The following is a 17,049-nucleotide window of genomic DNA, read 5'->3' on the forward strand; positions in this document are numbered from 1 at the left end:
GAAGAATAACAACATAGAACAATATAACATATATTAAGCAAAATAGTACAAATTTAACATATTAAAAACACAGAACATATGTGACTATTCAGCATGTAATAGGAAAAATTTAGATTAGTAACAAAGAAGTGTTATCCACTAATATTTAAATAATAGTGCTTTATAAAAACTTGATTTTTCCCTTAAGAGAGCCTAGCGAGCACATAACCCAACTCTTTGAAAAAAAAGTGCAGGAGAGGGGTTCGTTTTTCATTTGTTGTTTTTTACCCTAGGTTAGGTTTTAATGGTAGCTCCGCAGAATTAGACCCACCCCCTCCCCCCCCACTGGGGAAAACCTTATTTTCAATTAATTAAAAAAAATAAAGAAATGGGGTTCAAATGTTCATTAAGCACTCTAAGGGGAAGCACCATAAAAAAACTTTATTTAAGACAAACTATTAAATAATATATGTGATTAAATAGGATTTTGAAGGTACTTTAAAACTTGTATATCTTGTGTTCAAGCCATTTTGGCGTTTAGTTCTGAGAACATTTTTATTGCCTTGCCCTTTCCTTTCTGCATTTTCTTCAGGTCTGATAACTTCATTCCTATAAAGATAGAAAATAGATATATAATTAAGATGTTGGATACCTAAATGGTTAGATGTATCCTCATTTAGCGAAGGATCTTACTAACCACTGGACCGATATGGTCCTCTTCTACAAATAAGCTTCTCAAAGGTATAGTGTAGAATTTTTTTTAAAACACTTTTGGGGAGGGTACCTCCCCCTCCTAAGATAAAAGGCCCCCGGAGAAAACTAATCATACTCACCCTCTAATTCTTTCCAAAATTTAAAGTTGGAGGGGGTCGACATTTTTCGTCCATTATCTTAAACCTTAAGATACCTGAGTAGACCGTTATTTTTATACAGGTGCTTCGCTAATAATATATGTTGTCATCCTTGTTTTTTTGATTACCTGGAACCATTTCTCCCATTCGCATGTTACTCCTTCCTTTAAAATGAATTCCAGTCTGAGGACGGGCAAAGAATTTATCATCAAGTTCCTTAATAGATAGATGAACTGATAGATGGATAGATAGTTGTATACATAGATAGATTGTTAGAAACGAGGTTGGATAAAAAGATAGAAGATGGTTAGATTAAAACTACCCAACCCTTATATTTAATAATAGGAAGAGGGGATTGGCGGAGTTATCATTGCTCAAGAGGATAATTGGTGTAATAGCACCTAGAAACTTCTGGTAGCAAGGACGTCCAAGCTATTTTTTTAGTGGGAGGGGGGATTCCTTCAAAGATGGGTAGATAGAAAAATTAATTGTGGTAGGAACCTTTTGAGGAAGTTTCTTAATCTGTTGTAATCTTCTAGCTTCTTGTTCCTTTGCATCTACTGAGCACCATTCCCTTCCCATGTTCCTTAACAAACAAAGATTATATCTGCAATGGGCCGGACAATAAACGATATACAATACATTTCCAATAAGGATACACAAAAATTATGCCTTCTGTAGATTACAATTAGTGGTTGAAATGTTGGAACAAACTAATCAAACCATTATTCACTGAATTGTATGTCAGTTGAAACAATAATATGTTCTATAATAATTTAAACATACAAAACTTCATTAAGATTCTTAAGATTTTGTCTTAGAGTATCGTAATAATATTGAGAGCAAGATCTCAATTTGTAAAAGGAGTAAAATAATATTTTATGTCCATGATTATCTAATATCTATAATACAAAGTAGCTTGATGTCTGTCCGTCTGTCTGTCTGTCGTCCGTCCGTTCGTCCGTCCCTCTGAAGCTTGAGATCTCGGTAACCACTTTACCGATCGGATTCTACTCTTCAGGGAATATACCTACTGGTCCTATGGTGGTTGGGACACCCCCAACCCCCCAAATAACAAAGAAATCCCTCCCCCATTTTTTTTTTGTAGGAGATATCCTTGGTCCTTTTTTTTGTAGAAGATTTTCTTGGTCCTTATTTTTTTTTATTAATTTCACCGTAACTTTTTTTATCATCTCTTGGGGCAAAGCCCCTAGAGGCTAGGGGCGAAGCCGCTAGTAATATTAAAAAGAATCCTTACCTTTCAAAAACATGAAATTCATCTTGTTTCAAAGTTGGAGGCGCTTTGCAGTACAACAATTTTCCCTTAAATTAAAATATTTAAAGATTTTGACAAATTGATTTTCTGTCTTTTTGCCTAAATATCTGTCATTCTGCTTTATAATCAAAGAGTAAATATAGATAAACAAAGATATTTTTAGCTGATAATGAGACTGGGACTTATTCTAGAATATTTCATTTATTTTCCGTGGAAAATTCTCTGTAATACGATACGATACATTATTTTTCAGTAAGGCTTAGTTGGAACCGGTTCTAATCCAGCGGATACTAACCGGATACCAAGCCATACTGGCTATAACTTACCGAAATGAATTCCTTGAGAATGATTCTTGCGGCTCTGGACTGGTCCGCGCGGCCGCCAACCGCCATATAGCCGCGCATAATGGCATACGCGGTCATCACCTGCTCGCAGCTCAGTATCTCCGGCTCCTATACAGATTATATTATGTACAATGTACATAGAATAATTGGGAAAATGGAAGGAAAGTGGGTAACCTATAGATTCGGACACCACGAAATTTTATTTTAGTGCATCACTGAACCAAATCTTGCATGTGATAGATTACAATATCAAACGACCTTTGTTTGTATGACCCTCGTTTTAAAGTCCTTAAAAAATAAAATACGTTGGGCCTGTTTTGGGACAATGCATTCCACATTCTTTAACTTTTTTTTCGCGCAACAGACATAACAGAAGCAATAAACATTTTTTAAGTTTTTGGTTCTGATGCTATGTTTGGCCGGGATTAGAACCCATCCCACTCCCACCGTCGAACTGATGCGCTACGTGTTATGCTACTACAGTCGCAGGTTAATATAATATGTAGACTGTAGTATATACAGATACTTATATATTGATGTAGGTAGATAGATAAGATTTAAATAGTCATACATTAAGATAAATAAATCAGGAAGAAAGGTGACATTGGGCTGTTTATTACACAAGTCCCCAAAATTTTAGATTAACGTTTTCTTATTCGTTGGCTTAACAACTTTGGGAACTTTTACCGAATTTTGAGTGTCGAAACATTTAACCACTACTCTTAATCTACAAAAGGGGTAATTTTGTGTATCATCATTAGAAATAATCAATTTATCGGCCATTGTCTTATCCCTTTAGCATCCCTGAGTTAATGTACCTGGGGAAGTACAAGGCCATATTTGTACTCCAGTACATGAGTGGGTATGTACTTCAGCATCAAGTTCACGCTTGGCACATGGTCTCGCAATTGGTCCACTGGTAATATTCCGTTCAAAACCATTTCAGGCTGAAAAAATAGTTGAATATTAAATTCATTTATTCATACATAATAAATAGCCTAAAACCGATCTTAGTGAAACTAAACTAAAGATTGTGGAACGATCGGTGCAGCTGTTTACGAGGGCTTAGCGAACACACATAGGGGCATACACCGTTGCTTTAAAAAAATAATAATCCCAGGAACTTGGAAGCATTCGTTACAAGCAATATTTCACCATGAACATCACTTAACCCAAAGATTGTTTTTGGAATTTCTCTAAATTAGAGTTTTCTTTTTGAAAACAGATATGTTCAAAGTTTATCAGGGTTGTATATTCTGCATGGGACCTCCTGCTAAAGGGGGGGGGGGGGGGGGGGAAAGAAAAATATCTGGGAGGGTTGGAAAAAATGAAGAAATAAACAGTCCTAAAACAATTTTCTCCTATTTGGGGACAAAAACAAGAAAAGTATGTGAGAGGGGGAAAATGATTAACATAAAGAGTAATAAAAATATTTTTTCATTTTTCTTTCTGCATGGGGTGTGGGGGAACTAAGGGAGGGGGGGGGGGGAATGAATCAAATATTTTGCAGCAGGGGAAAAGTGATCTTATGAATGTGCAGAATATATACCCCTGAAGGAGAAAAGTGTTTGTTTTCTAGTTGTTGATTAAATTAACTTAACTTAATTTGAGAAGTTTTCATCTTTTTACACTTAGGTATTCATTAAATTTATTAAAATACAGAATTTAAGAATTAAATTAAAACGTGTGCAGTAAAAATAATATCGCGTGGTTCTTTTTTATTAGAAAGTTAGTTGCTAGGTTTTGTGGTCATCGTTTCGAACCCATAACTTTCCCCAACGTTACTTGGATGCAATACGTGTTAAGTTGCATTCGACAAACCGAGTGAAATATTAATAGGATCATTAATATTATTACTAGGGTTGGGCCGAATATCCGGACAAGACCGGGCCAGTCAGTTGGTCCGTATCTTCATCTTTAATATTAATGAAGTGTTACTTACTTATTGCTGTAGTACCAAGAATTTAAGATATTATGCTTGTGACTGTTTGTTAACAGGATTTTTGTTGTATAATATAAAAAATTATACTGTCGGATATCCGGCCGGATATTAAAAAAATTGCCGGATATCCCTAATTATTACCTTACTAGATACAATGCTAGGCATAACTAGCCCAGGACAATCACACAGTGTAATATCTTCAGAATTAATAATATTATTACCTTACTAGATACAATACTAGGCATAACTAGACCAGGACAATCACACAGTGTAATATCTTCAGAAATAATAATATTATTACCTTACTAGATACAATACTAGGCATAACTAGACCAGGACAATCACACAGTGTAATATCTTCAGAATTAATAATATTATTACCTTGCTAGATACAATGCTAGGCATAACTAGACCAGGACAATCACACAGTGTAATATCTTCAGAATTAATAATATTATTACCTTACTAGATACAATACTAGGCATAACTAGACCAGGACAATCACACAGTGTAATATCTTCAGAATTAATAATATTATTACCTTACTAGATACAATACTAGGCATAACTAGACCAGGACAATCACACAGTGTAATATCCTCAGAATTAATAATATTATTACCTTACTAGATACAATACTAGGCATAACTAGACCAGGACAACCACACAGTGTAATATCCTCAGAAATAATAATATTATTACCTTACTAGATACAATACTAGGCATAACTAGACCAGGACAATCACACAGTGTAATATCTTCAGAATTAATAATATTATTACCTTACTAGATACAATACTAGGCATAACTAGACCAGGACAATCACACAGTGTAATATCTTCAGAATTAATAATATTATTACCTTACTAGATACAATACTAGGCATAACTAGACCAGGGCAATCACACAGTGTAATATCTTCAGAATTAATAATATTATTACCTTACTAGATACAATACTAGGCATAACTAGACCAGGACAACCACACAGTGTAATATCCTCAGAAATAATAATATTTAGTGATGGGAATCCGTATCTGGAATCCGAATCCGGAATCCGCCCAATTTTCGGCCAATTTTGGAATCCGAATCCGGAATCCGTTTTTTATAGCGGATTCCGGATTCTAAATTGGTAGGCTAAATTTAATTTAAATAGGTTAGAAAATACCAAGCACATTTTTGGGACATACGTAGCACTTAAATTTAAATTTACTAATGTGATGTAAATGTTTTAGTTATGCTGGAAGTCAACACTTTAAACAAATCAAGGCTTCAACCAAGTAACATAGTGATAAATTAACGAAAATTCTATCCCTCTGTGACGGACGGCCTTTTAAAATACTGCTAGAATCCGGAATCCGAATCCGGAATCCGCCAAAAATAAGAATCCGGAATCCGCAAGAATCCGTCACTTTTTTTGACGGATTCCTTCAGAATCCGGAATCCGAATCCGGCCCAAAAATTCGACGGATTCCCATCCCTAATAATATTATTACCTTACTAGATACAATACTAAGCATAACTAGACCAGGACAATCACACAGTGTAATATCTTCAGAAATAATAATATTATTACCTTACTAGATACAATACTAGGCATAACTAGACCAGGACAATCACACAGTGTAATATCTTCAGAAATAATAATATTATTACCTTGCTAGATACAATGCTAGGCATAACTAGACCAGGACAATCACACAGTGTAATATCTTCAGAAATAATAATATTATTACCTTACTAGATACAATGCTAGGCATAACTAGACCAGGACAATCACACAGTGTAATATCTTCAGAAATAATAATATTATTACCTTACTAGATACAATACTAGGCATAACTAGACCAGGACAATCACACAGTGTAATATCTTCAGAATTAATAATATTATTACCTTACTAGATACAATACTAGGCATAACTAGACCAGGACAATCACACAGTGTAATATCTTCAGAATTAATAATATTATTACCTTACTAGATACAATACTAGGATTAACTAGACCAGGACAATCACACAGTGTAATATCTTCAGAAATAATAATATTATTACCTTACTAGATACAATGCTAGGCATAACTAGACCAGGACAATCACACAGTGTAATATCTTCAGAAATAATAATATTATTACCTTACTAGATACAATACTAGGCATAACTAGACCAGGACAATCACACAGTGTAATATCTTCAGAATTAATAATATTATTACCTTACTAGATACAATACTAGGCATAACTAGACCAGGACAATCACACAGTGTAATATCTTCAGAATTAATAATATTATTACCTTACTAGATACAATACTAGGCATAACTAGACCAGGACAATCACACAGTGTAATATCTTCAGAAATAATAATATTATTACCTTACTAGATACAATGCTAGGCATAACTAGACCAGGACAATCACACAGTGTAATATCTTCAGAAAGAACAATTGTCTGAAAAAAATATAAAATATAAAGGGGGGGGGGGGGGGGGGCGAAAGTGACACTTTTTGAAACCAAAACTAAAAGTCAACAAAGGAACTCAACTAAAAAAAGAGTTACAGGTCTGAGATTTTGCATGACAGTTGCTTTATAGGGGTAAAATATGGAACTGTGAAGAAACGGCGGCGCAACCGCCAAAAACCGCCGTTTCCCGGCGAATTTTTTTTTGCCTTTTCTCGGCGGTTTTCGGCGGTTGCGGCGCCGTTTCTTCACAGTTCCATATTGTACCCCTATAAAGCAACTGCCATGCAAAATGTCAGACCTGTAACTCTTTTTTTTAGTTGAGTTCCTTTGACTTTTAGTTTTGGTTTCAAAAAGTGTCATTTTCGCCCCCCCCCCCCCCTTTTAACATCTTTAACAGAAATGTTTAACATTGTTCTTATTTACAGGGTGGCTCCTCATTACAGGTCCTTGGAAGGTTTATAATTATTTTGGTTGAGTGTACCACCACCCTCCCAAGAGAAATCGCCCCTAGAAAGAAATTATCCCCCCCCCCCAAAAAAAAAATACGCTTTAGAACTAATTTTTTTTTTTTTTTTTTTTAAATCTTAAATGTATATTAGATTATTGAATACAGTACCTAGCCAAAAACCAGGCATGTGAAAAAAACTTCACTCCTAATTTATATACCTAATTAAATCCTATATAAGACTAAAAAAGTACAATCATCTCAATCAGATTATAGAGTTGCTACGCTTGTTAACTAATGGTAATACATTACCTGAAAATGTTTAGTTTTGCCGGGAGTTTCTGAGACTCGAACTTTTTTAGAGTTGATAAGTTTGTTTATTGTGGAGCTCTTACCAACGTTGGGGTACCCAATAAAACCTAAAAAATAAAATGTTTGTTTCATACCTAGTACTAAATACTTTTGAGTTTTTTTTTTTGGTTGAAAAATCTCATCAGGATTTACGTATAATATAGAAAGTGCGAAACTAAAATAAATAAATAAGGCTTTTACTTAAGCATATATCTTCACCACTGAACTCCCCCCCCCCCCCTTTCATTTAAGATAACTTATTTCTAGCGAGGACTCGGAGGCATATCCTTTAGTAGTTCTATCCATGTGGGGCTCTTTTAAGTTCTAACCTCTACTTAACCTAACCTAAACTAATATAAGACAAAAAAACAGTTTTTTAAAAAGTTTATTTGTGGAAATAGCTACCTATCAGGTCAAAGTCGCAAAAATTTCATACATCAATTTGATATCTATCCATCTATCCTTACCGACAGTAATCTGTTCTGAATCATGCCTCTTAAACGATCTAAAAACATCCATCAATTCTTCCGAAGACATTACTTTGCTAACATCATCTATATTAGAATTATTTTCTTCATTTTTGTCGGTGGATTTTTCTTTGTTCTCGTTCGTGGATTTTTCTTCTGTTGAATGCTTTTCAGCCTTTTTATTTTTGAGATAAGTTAGATACCTATATTTAAAGCAAGGATACAAAATCCACAAGTTTCGAAGAACAAAAAAATAATAAAATAACTAAGTAAAATAATGAGTAGATGCTTAATACTTATCAAATCAGTAATAAACCTACCTATCCCATTCCTAGGATTTTACATTTCTTATCCAAAATATAAATTAAATTACTATTTTTAGAATCAGACAAATCCTTTCATCAATAGACACTTTTAAGTACATATTTAATTTTGATACTATAACCCTCAAAATTTCGAAAATAGGACCAAAACACCAAAAATATTTTGAAATTAGTTAAAATAAATGTTGCTAAAAAGCTTAGAAAATGAACTCCATGAATGTCTTATAATTAAAAATTATTAACAATAGGTACTGGGAATGTTGACAAGAAGTTTCAGCAGTCTATCTTTGATAGGCAATGAGAAAATCACGTTTCCCCAACAGTTTCAGACGGACATTATAAATATAGAGCAGCATTGCTACTAAAAATAGAGAGGAAAACGGTCCTACCCCAAACGTAGGAGTCCCAAACGTCGGAGTGGACAAACACAAGAGTCCCAAACGCAGGAGTCCCAAACGTCGGAGTGGACAAACATAGGAGTGGGAAAAACGTCGGAGTGGACAAACGTCGGAGTGGACATTGCTTAAGTAAAACGCAGGAGTGTCCGCTATTTAATAATATGACAATTTTGGAATTTGTTTATACCCCTGTCTACAAAATAATGATTTTGGCCGCAGCGCTCGGCCCCCTAGCCTGCCTAGCCGCAGCGCTCGGCCCCCTGGCCTATAACCTAACCTAACCTAACTAAGAAAAATAAGGGGACCGAATAAAAGGGGGGGGGGGGGGGTGTTGGATAAAAAAATTCAAAATTTAAAAAAAAAATCAAAAATGAAAGAAAAATTCAAAATTGAAAAAAAAATCAAAAATAAAAGAAAAATTCAAAATTTAAAAAAAAATCAAAAATAAAAGAAAAATTCAAAATTGAAAAAAATATTTTGGGACTCCTGCGTTTGTCCACTCCGACGTTTGTCCCAAAAATCCTGCGTTTGTCCACTCCGACGTTTGTCCCACTCCGACGTTTGGGACTCCTGCGTTTGTCCACTCCGATGTTTTTCCACTCCTACGTTTGGGACTCCTACGTTTGTCGTGGAACCAGGAAAACAACAAAATATGGTTATTAGACAAAGGAACATTGGAATAAAAACAGACAGTATGAAGAAAATGGTTGATTGCCTACAGGTCACATTGAAATTTCAATGTAAATGGCTTTGTAGAGCCTTAAGAAACCAATGGAATAGTTAATAATGTTGAAGTATATCATCAAAGTTATCTCAATTGCCTGTGCTGGTTCAATTTTACAATTATCAGCTAGCTCCTCTGTAACTTTATCAACTGTTGTTTGTTCATCATTCTCCACATTTTCATTTGAGGATTCTTTATCATTTTCACCAGGTTTGGAGTCATCTTCAATGTCTACAATTACAATCGATATATTATTACTTGGATGTTGCATCAGATTTTTATGTACTCTTATTTCATAAATTAATAATCGTAGCTTGCTAATATAAAACATTAGCTGACACTGTTTTCCAGAAATTTTTTGAAAATCAGACCAAAAACACTAAAGATATGGGAATATATTTGCAAATCAAAAAAAAGCTACAGACAAAAAAATCCCTTAGAATGATGGGAAATTTAATTTTAACTTGGGAGGAAAAATGAAATTTTTATTGGCAACTGGGAAAAAATGAAGTATTTTTTCAGCAGGGGGAAAAAGTGTAACTTTTGCAGAATATACACCATTGTTTTATATTTTTTTATGGTGCCTTAATTCACATTCAAAGCCAGGACGGACAAAATATACCTATACTTTTAGAGTAGATGTACTAAAAATATTATTGTGCTATAACCTTTTTCGGTATCTTCAGTAGGAGGAGTTTGCTCATTTTCTTCATCAATATTTTCAAGGTTATTATCTTCTTGAATGGCGGAGAAAAAGCGAAACTTTGTATCACCAATATGTTCCTAAACATTAGGGTGATATTGTCATACCAAAGACGTCAAAAAGTCTGCTGCTTCTGTAGATATATGATAGACTATGGTTAAAGGTCAATATATAGGATAATTCCCTACTAAATACACAAATAGGACATCTGAGGGATCTTAAGGGATAAGACAAGTCCAACGAATAAGATAACGCGATTAGAAGACTTTGGGTGCCATGTTTTGAAAATAATTATCCTATTTTATAAAGTAATAAGGGTTTCTTTTTCTGAAGCCTAAGATCTCAATCACTATAAAACTTATTGGGTTCTCTATTTTAGGTAAGCTTCACATAGGTCCCGATATGGTTTTAGGCTATTTCATTATTAGATTTCTTAGGATGGTTTAAGCTATTTATTTTAACAGCCTCTTTCTGCCTCTTTAAATACAGAGCTTCTAGATGAAAGAGGCGCAGCCGCTAAAAGATAATAAAAAAATATTTTGTACAAAAAATAAATAAAATTACCTTGAGATATTTAGCCCAGTCCAAACGTTGTTTTTCTGTAAGATAATCTGCTTTGTTTAACAAAATTAAATTCTGTTTTAGCGGATTCACTTCTTTAACATACTTTTCTAAATCCTAAAAATAATGTTTTTAAAGTTTAACCTATATTAATAAATATGCCTTGAATTTTATGTTAGTTTATTACAATATCTGTCTGTCAATCTGTCCTACTATCTAGCAATCTGTCCATTTGTCATATTGTCTATCTGTCTGTCTAACCAAACTAAGTTTTCAGATATCTCATTAAATATTTGTTCATTTCAATGTCTGTATGTCCTACTGTGTCTGTCTGTCGTTCTGTCTTAATTTCTTTATAATATCTGTTCTACTGTCCATTAGACTGTCCTACTGTCCATCTGTATGTCGATCTGTCCTAATTTCTTTTTGTCTGTCCATCTTTTCTACTGTATAACAGTCTGTCCATCTGTCATATTGTTTTGCTGTATGTTTAATGTTGATCTTTAACCCTGTTTACATATACAACTATCTCTTTGGTAAAAACTAATTTCTCTTTATTTTCAGAAACCTGTAAATAAAAATGTAAATGACTTCTACTGTTCACTAATTGAACTGCCTACTAATTTCCTAAGTTTGAAGACTATTCAATCCAGCAGCTATCTCATTGTTTTGGTAAAAAAGCTACCCTGTAATTAACTATGTCTGTTCTTCAGTCAGCGACGTCAAGGACGTCCAAGGGGGGGTAAAATGGTGATTATCCCCCCAAATTTTTTTTCATTTTAAGCCCCCTCCCCCCATATAAAAATTACCCTTTTAGGAGGGGGTATTTATCCTAATAAACATACTTATTCTAAAAGGCATATAGAATAAAACTTTGTCCGTTTGTCAATCTATGCTTTTTTTTTACTCCGCCACTTGTGAATGCTGTCATACTTTATTTTCTATCTATCAATCCCCCCTATCTAACTTACTCTAGATCGAAAAAGCAAAGGATTTCTACAATCCACAATTTGAACCACCAACTCACTGCGCTCAATAACTCTCCAAAGTTGCCTCCAAAATTCTAAAAGAAAATTATTTCAGGGATCTAAGGGATAAGACAACGGCCAATAAATTTATGTACATCCCCAAAGAGGATGCAAAAATTACCCCTTCTTTAGATTAAAATTAGTACTTGAAATGTTTGAACACTTAACTCAATTAACCAACCAATCAAAATACAATCAAAGTCCCCAAAGTATTTAAGCCAACGAATAAGAAAATGTTATTATAAAACTTTGAGGACTATTGTTATAAAAAGACCATTGTCGCCTCTCTCTCTCTCTCTCTCTCTCTGGAATGATTTACCTTAATCAAAATTATAGAGTAGCTACACTTAAACCTTTTGATGTAACAAATATAAAGGGGAGGGGATCAAAAAAGGAACAGAAAAATCATTGTTATTTTTTAAATGATTTTATATTATTAATTTTCCCAACAAAAAGGAATTGGCGGTTTCCCAAAAGTACCTAACCGAGCATACAACCCCCCTCCCCTAATGTCCCAGCTCTCTCTCTCCTTGATTTCAATAAGGGGGAGGGGAGGGGGGTCTATGCTCGCTAGGCACTTTCAGGGAATGCACGAATGAATATATTTTACCAAGATTTTTCTCGTATGGCGTAACAACTGTTTCTGTCTCTTCTTGAATTGCTGATAAATTCCTAAAGTAAAATATTAATGTTTTTCTTAAATATGCTTTCTATAAAAAAATTATATCAAATATTTGTTATGATATAGGCTGGACAGAAATAATGAATAAAAGATGAAATGCTCAAAAATAAAAATTAATAGGTATACAAAATATTTCAACTTTTTTCTGGTAAGAACTATAGAGTTGCTGCTATCTGGATTGCACCTAACCGTTACTGGAATCATCATTTTAAGTTTGAAATCGATAGAACTATTCTGACATTCTTAAATTTAAGATTAGACCTATCCGTTGTGGACGTATGGACCGACCCTGAATCATAAACAGCAAGTTAAACATTAAATGAAACTGTCTGACAAACAGACCAATCAAACAAATATTACTTTAACTTGAAGAGTTGCCTCGCTCAGAGGTCTAAAGGGATGACAATGGTCGATAAATTGATGTACAGCCCCAATGATGATAAACAAAATTCCCCCTTCTGTAGATTAGAATTAGTGGTAGAAACGCCCAACTAGATGAGCCAACCACTCAAAATTCAATAAAAAGTCCCCAAAATTATTAAGCCAACGAATAAGAAATAGTTTTTATAAAACTTTGAAGACCAGTGTAATAAACAGCCCATGTCCTCTCCCTTACTGAACTTCCCTACTGCTAAAAAGAGGTGTCTACCTTCTCCATTCCAGGAAAGCTTTATTTTCTTCTTCCTTGAGTTGAACAGGATTTAATCCGACCCACACTAATTACCAAACAGACACTTTAATTTACACCAACAAATAAAGAACGGGTCAGATATCTTTTTATTTGTTAACGTTGGGCGAAGGAATGGGTTGGGTATAAAGCACATAATAAAAATTGTTTGTTATAGTAAAAATCTAGGTACATTTTTTCCATTTTTCTCCCCTAGAAAATAGATCTTGTGCAGAATATACACCCCTGGTTTTAATGGCTTTTACAATATGCTTTTGGTGAAGGTATAAAAAATCAATTATGTTTAGATGTTTTTCGTCAGTCAATTGTCCTCTATTTTAATCTTCCAATTGGAATAAAACTCTAGGTGGTATAATAAGTAGTGCTACGAATCGAATTGAATTCTGATGGATATAATCCGGTCACATAGAATTTATTCACGAGGAATAGTTATTTATGATAGTTAAAATTTATCTCAGTAAAATTGCAAATTATCAAAGTTACGGCTCAGAACTGGATTTAATCCAGCGGAAAATAATCGGATTCTAGGGCATACTAGAAATATATTTAATAAGTGTCCGTTCCTGGTCTTCTAGGGATGGGTAGCTCCTTATCTTCTGGAAGGGCTGGTGCGGTTCTACCAGAGGTTTTAGATGTATCTATATACACCTAGATAGATAAGATAGGTATACATGCATGTAACAGGCTCTAATAAAAGATTGTAATATCTATTGGATATACAATACGTGGATATATTGTTACAGGGGATTTTTTGTCGTCAATTTAAGCTGTTAATATTATAGTTCCCAGAAATTGGCTTATACGTTCCTCCATGGTCAGGAGAAGGGAAAGTTATTGGGGGGTATCATTACATTTGCCAGCAGCAAGAAACATCTTATCAGGGTATGCGAGAATCTCTCACAATATCCACATATTCTATATCCATTCCTATAATCCTTATACTAAAGTAACAGGATGTTTGTCGGTGTATCTGTGTGTCTGTCCGAAGGATCTCGCTAACCGCTGAACCGATTGCAGGGGTGTATATTCTGCATGGGATCCCCGGCTAAGGGGGGGGGAAAAAAAATAAAAAATTTGTGGTTGGAGGGAAAAAAAATGTAAAAATTAAGAAAACTGAAAACATTTTTTCCATTTCCCCCCCCTCCTTGGAGAAAAAAACTAAAAAAATGTGTGGTATGAGGGATAAAATAAGTAAAATATAGAGTTCTTTAAATATTTTTTCATTTTCCCCCCTACTTGGAGAGAAAAAACTAGGGGGGGAAAAAAAATAAAAAATTTTGTAGCCGGGGAAAAAAAATAAATCTTGTGCAGAATATACACCCCTGACCGATTGGGTTCTCCTTAACAGGGTAGATTCTCATATGTCCCGGGAAGGTTTTTAACTATTTTGGGGGAGGGTACCACCACCCTCCCAAGAAAAATCACAATAAAATCGAAAAAAAAAAAATATTTCCGCCGCATAGTGTCGCTAGCGTAGTCGCGCTGCGTAGAAGCATGAATTTAACAGCTGATAACATAGACAAAATATTTCTCAAATTAGATATTTAAAATAAAACAAAAACATTTAAATGCCACTAGAAGCCTCTAGGGGCGTAGCCGCTAGTAGTAAACTAACCTGTCTGGTTTGCGCATCTAAAAGTTGAACATTCCATTTCTCTGCATCGAAATCTTTGCTGAATATCAAACACTGTTAGGCACTATAGATAGATTGATGGATAAATGCAAATAGATGGATAGATAGACAAACAAACAGATGGATGAACAAACAAAATTAAGATCCTTACTAAATGGTAAACATTGAATAGATAAAGAGAAAGATAGTTTGATGACACATGATAGATATGTAGAGTAGCAGTTAAAAAGACAGTTAAATACCTATAAAAATGGACACGGTAAGGTAATATAAATAGCTAAAGGAAACATATTGTTTTTTTTTGCTAAAATGCAATCGGATGTTTTTTAGTTTTAATTATGCCCCACAATGATGGGAATGTTGCCAAGAAGTTTCAGCATGCTATCTTTTATAGGAGCCGAGAAGATCACGTTTTCCCCTATCCGTGTCTGACGGACAGACGGACACTAGAAATTATAGAGTAGCATCGCTAATAATAATGGAACTGTCCTATCAAAAGAGGAGTATGCACGAATGAGAGCGAGTGATTCTAACCACCTTCCAGCAGTGATTCTAAATGTTCTTTTGGTGAATATACTATAAATGTGTATAATATCGATCTATAAATGTGTATAATATCGATATATAAATTTTTTTTAAAAGTTTAACATGGTTCTATTTGAAAAAAAAAGTAGACTTTTTCAATGAAAAATATTAATTTAGAAAAATAGATGGTAACTTGTAATATTGTAAACATGAGTTATATTAGTGTATTTTTGTAATATACAGCATTTGATTATGTTTTGGCGTGTTTTGTAATTTATTTGAACTTTTGAACTCAACAAAACATTTGATGATATTTCATTAAAAAATCCTTAGCATTTCAAAGCTTTATTCATAGCAAACCATAGTAAATCTTAATCTTTTAATAGTTATTTCTCGCATCGTATTATAATACGATGCTAAACATAGTTTTTTCGTATGGATGAGAACCGGTTCCTATCCACCGGATTCGAATAAATACGAGAAATGGTATTACTATATCATACACTAGCGGCTACGCCCCTAGAGGCCTCTAGTGGCACTTTAAATGTTTTTGCTTGTTAAAGTTTACGATAATTCTTTATGTTACGGATACCTCTTAATGTTACGTTGAAGTATCCCAGATTTTAAGAAAATTTTCAATTTTTTTTGTCATTTCTTTTGGGAGGGTGGTAGTACCCTCCCCCAAAATAGTTAAAAACCTTCCCAGGACATATGAGAATCTACCCTGTTAAGGAGAACCCGATCGGTTCAGCGGTTAGCGAGATCCTTCGGTACAGACACACAGACAGACAAACATCCTGTTACTTTAGTATAAGGATAACCCTAGTATATTCACAAAAAAATTAATTAGATTCACTGCTTGAAGTAAAGGTGCTTAGAATCGCTTGCTCTTGTTCGTGCCTAGTCCTCTTTAACAACAGACCAAATAAAGAAGGTTGTCTGTTGGCCTGGGTGTCACAGAAATATTTACCTGGCTTGCTCAGCTGTGTTGAGAAAATCAACGTAGGAAACTTCTTCTGTTACAGATTTAAAATTCATTCTACCCCAGTCATAGCCATCCTAGATAGACAGATATTGTAGTCAGGGATCTAGAGGGATAAGACAATGGTCGATAAATTGATACAAAAACTTTCCCCTGCTGTGGATTACAACAAATAGTAAAAACACTTGGACACTCTACTTATTGAATCAACCAATCAAAATTCAATAATAAAACCTAAAGCCAAGCCAACGAATAAGAAAACGTTTTTTTTTCAATTTTGGGAACTAGTGAAATGAACAGTCCATTGTCACCTCTCTCTGTATTATGTTTGTGTTTACCAAGGCATCTTAAGGGATAATTTAATGGACTATGATTATACACTATGCAACTCCAAAATTAGATTAAAATTATTGGTGGAAAGGTTTAGACATTGCTAGTCTGTACAACAACAAAAAATGTTTACAAAAGTCCCCAGAGTTATTAAGCTAACGAATAAAAAGAAATGTACCTGCATGTCAGCTGAATGCAAATAACCCTCGGCATTAGGTTTGGGACCCCTGCGGGCAGCTCTCTGCGTTTTAAGCAGCGCCTTTCCCAACCCCGATCCTCCATCGCCTTTCTTAACCATTTTTATGCTAAATCTTTTTATTCTGAAATGATGAAAAAAAATATGATTTAACAGTTGT

At 34.2% G+C, this 17,049-nt stretch overlaps 1 protein-coding gene across 9 annotated transcripts; it reads right to left on the minus strand.

The window, feature by feature from the left end:
- Nucleotides 1–14: 14 nt before the first annotated feature.
- Nucleotides 15–17,046, minus strand: Ns3 (nucleostemin 3). Of its 9 annotated transcripts, none has more exons than XR_013885056.1 (20): nucleotides 16,872–17,046; nucleotides 16,352–16,440; nucleotides 14,839–14,896; nucleotides 13,787–13,871; nucleotides 13,185–13,251; nucleotides 12,464–12,525; nucleotides 11,797–11,888; nucleotides 10,829–10,942; nucleotides 10,230–10,344; nucleotides 9,659–9,792; nucleotides 8,117–8,291; nucleotides 7,611–7,717; nucleotides 6,767–6,841; nucleotides 3,269–3,397; nucleotides 2,433–2,558; nucleotides 2,089–2,153; nucleotides 1,332–1,416; nucleotides 959–1,046; nucleotides 409–588; nucleotides 15–138 (listed from the first exon to the last, which is right to left on the minus strand). XR_013885056.1 is itself a non-coding variant. In XM_080180546.1 (19 exons), the coding sequence occupies exons 1-19, from the start codon at nucleotides 16,989–16,991 to the stop codon at nucleotides 500–502; spliced, it is 1,875 nt and encodes a 624-aa protein (XP_080036672.1). In that variant the 5' UTR covers nucleotides 16,992–17,046; the 3' UTR covers nucleotides 15–499. The 9 variants fall into 9 exon arrangements, 1 of the variants encoding a protein (XP_080036672.1); XR_013885055.1 differs by having other exon boundaries at nucleotides 15–158; XR_013885053.1 differs by having other exon boundaries at nucleotides 15–169.
- Nucleotides 17,047–17,049: the final 3 nt, after the last annotated feature.

The sequence above is a fragment of the Acartia tonsa genome, chromosome 13 (genome assembly GCF_053477335.1).
Source record: "Acartia tonsa isolate MP-2025a chromosome 13, ASM5347733v1, whole genome shotgun sequence".
Taxonomy (NCBI): Eukaryota; Metazoa; Arthropoda; class Copepoda; order Calanoida; family Acartiidae; genus Acartia; species Acartia tonsa.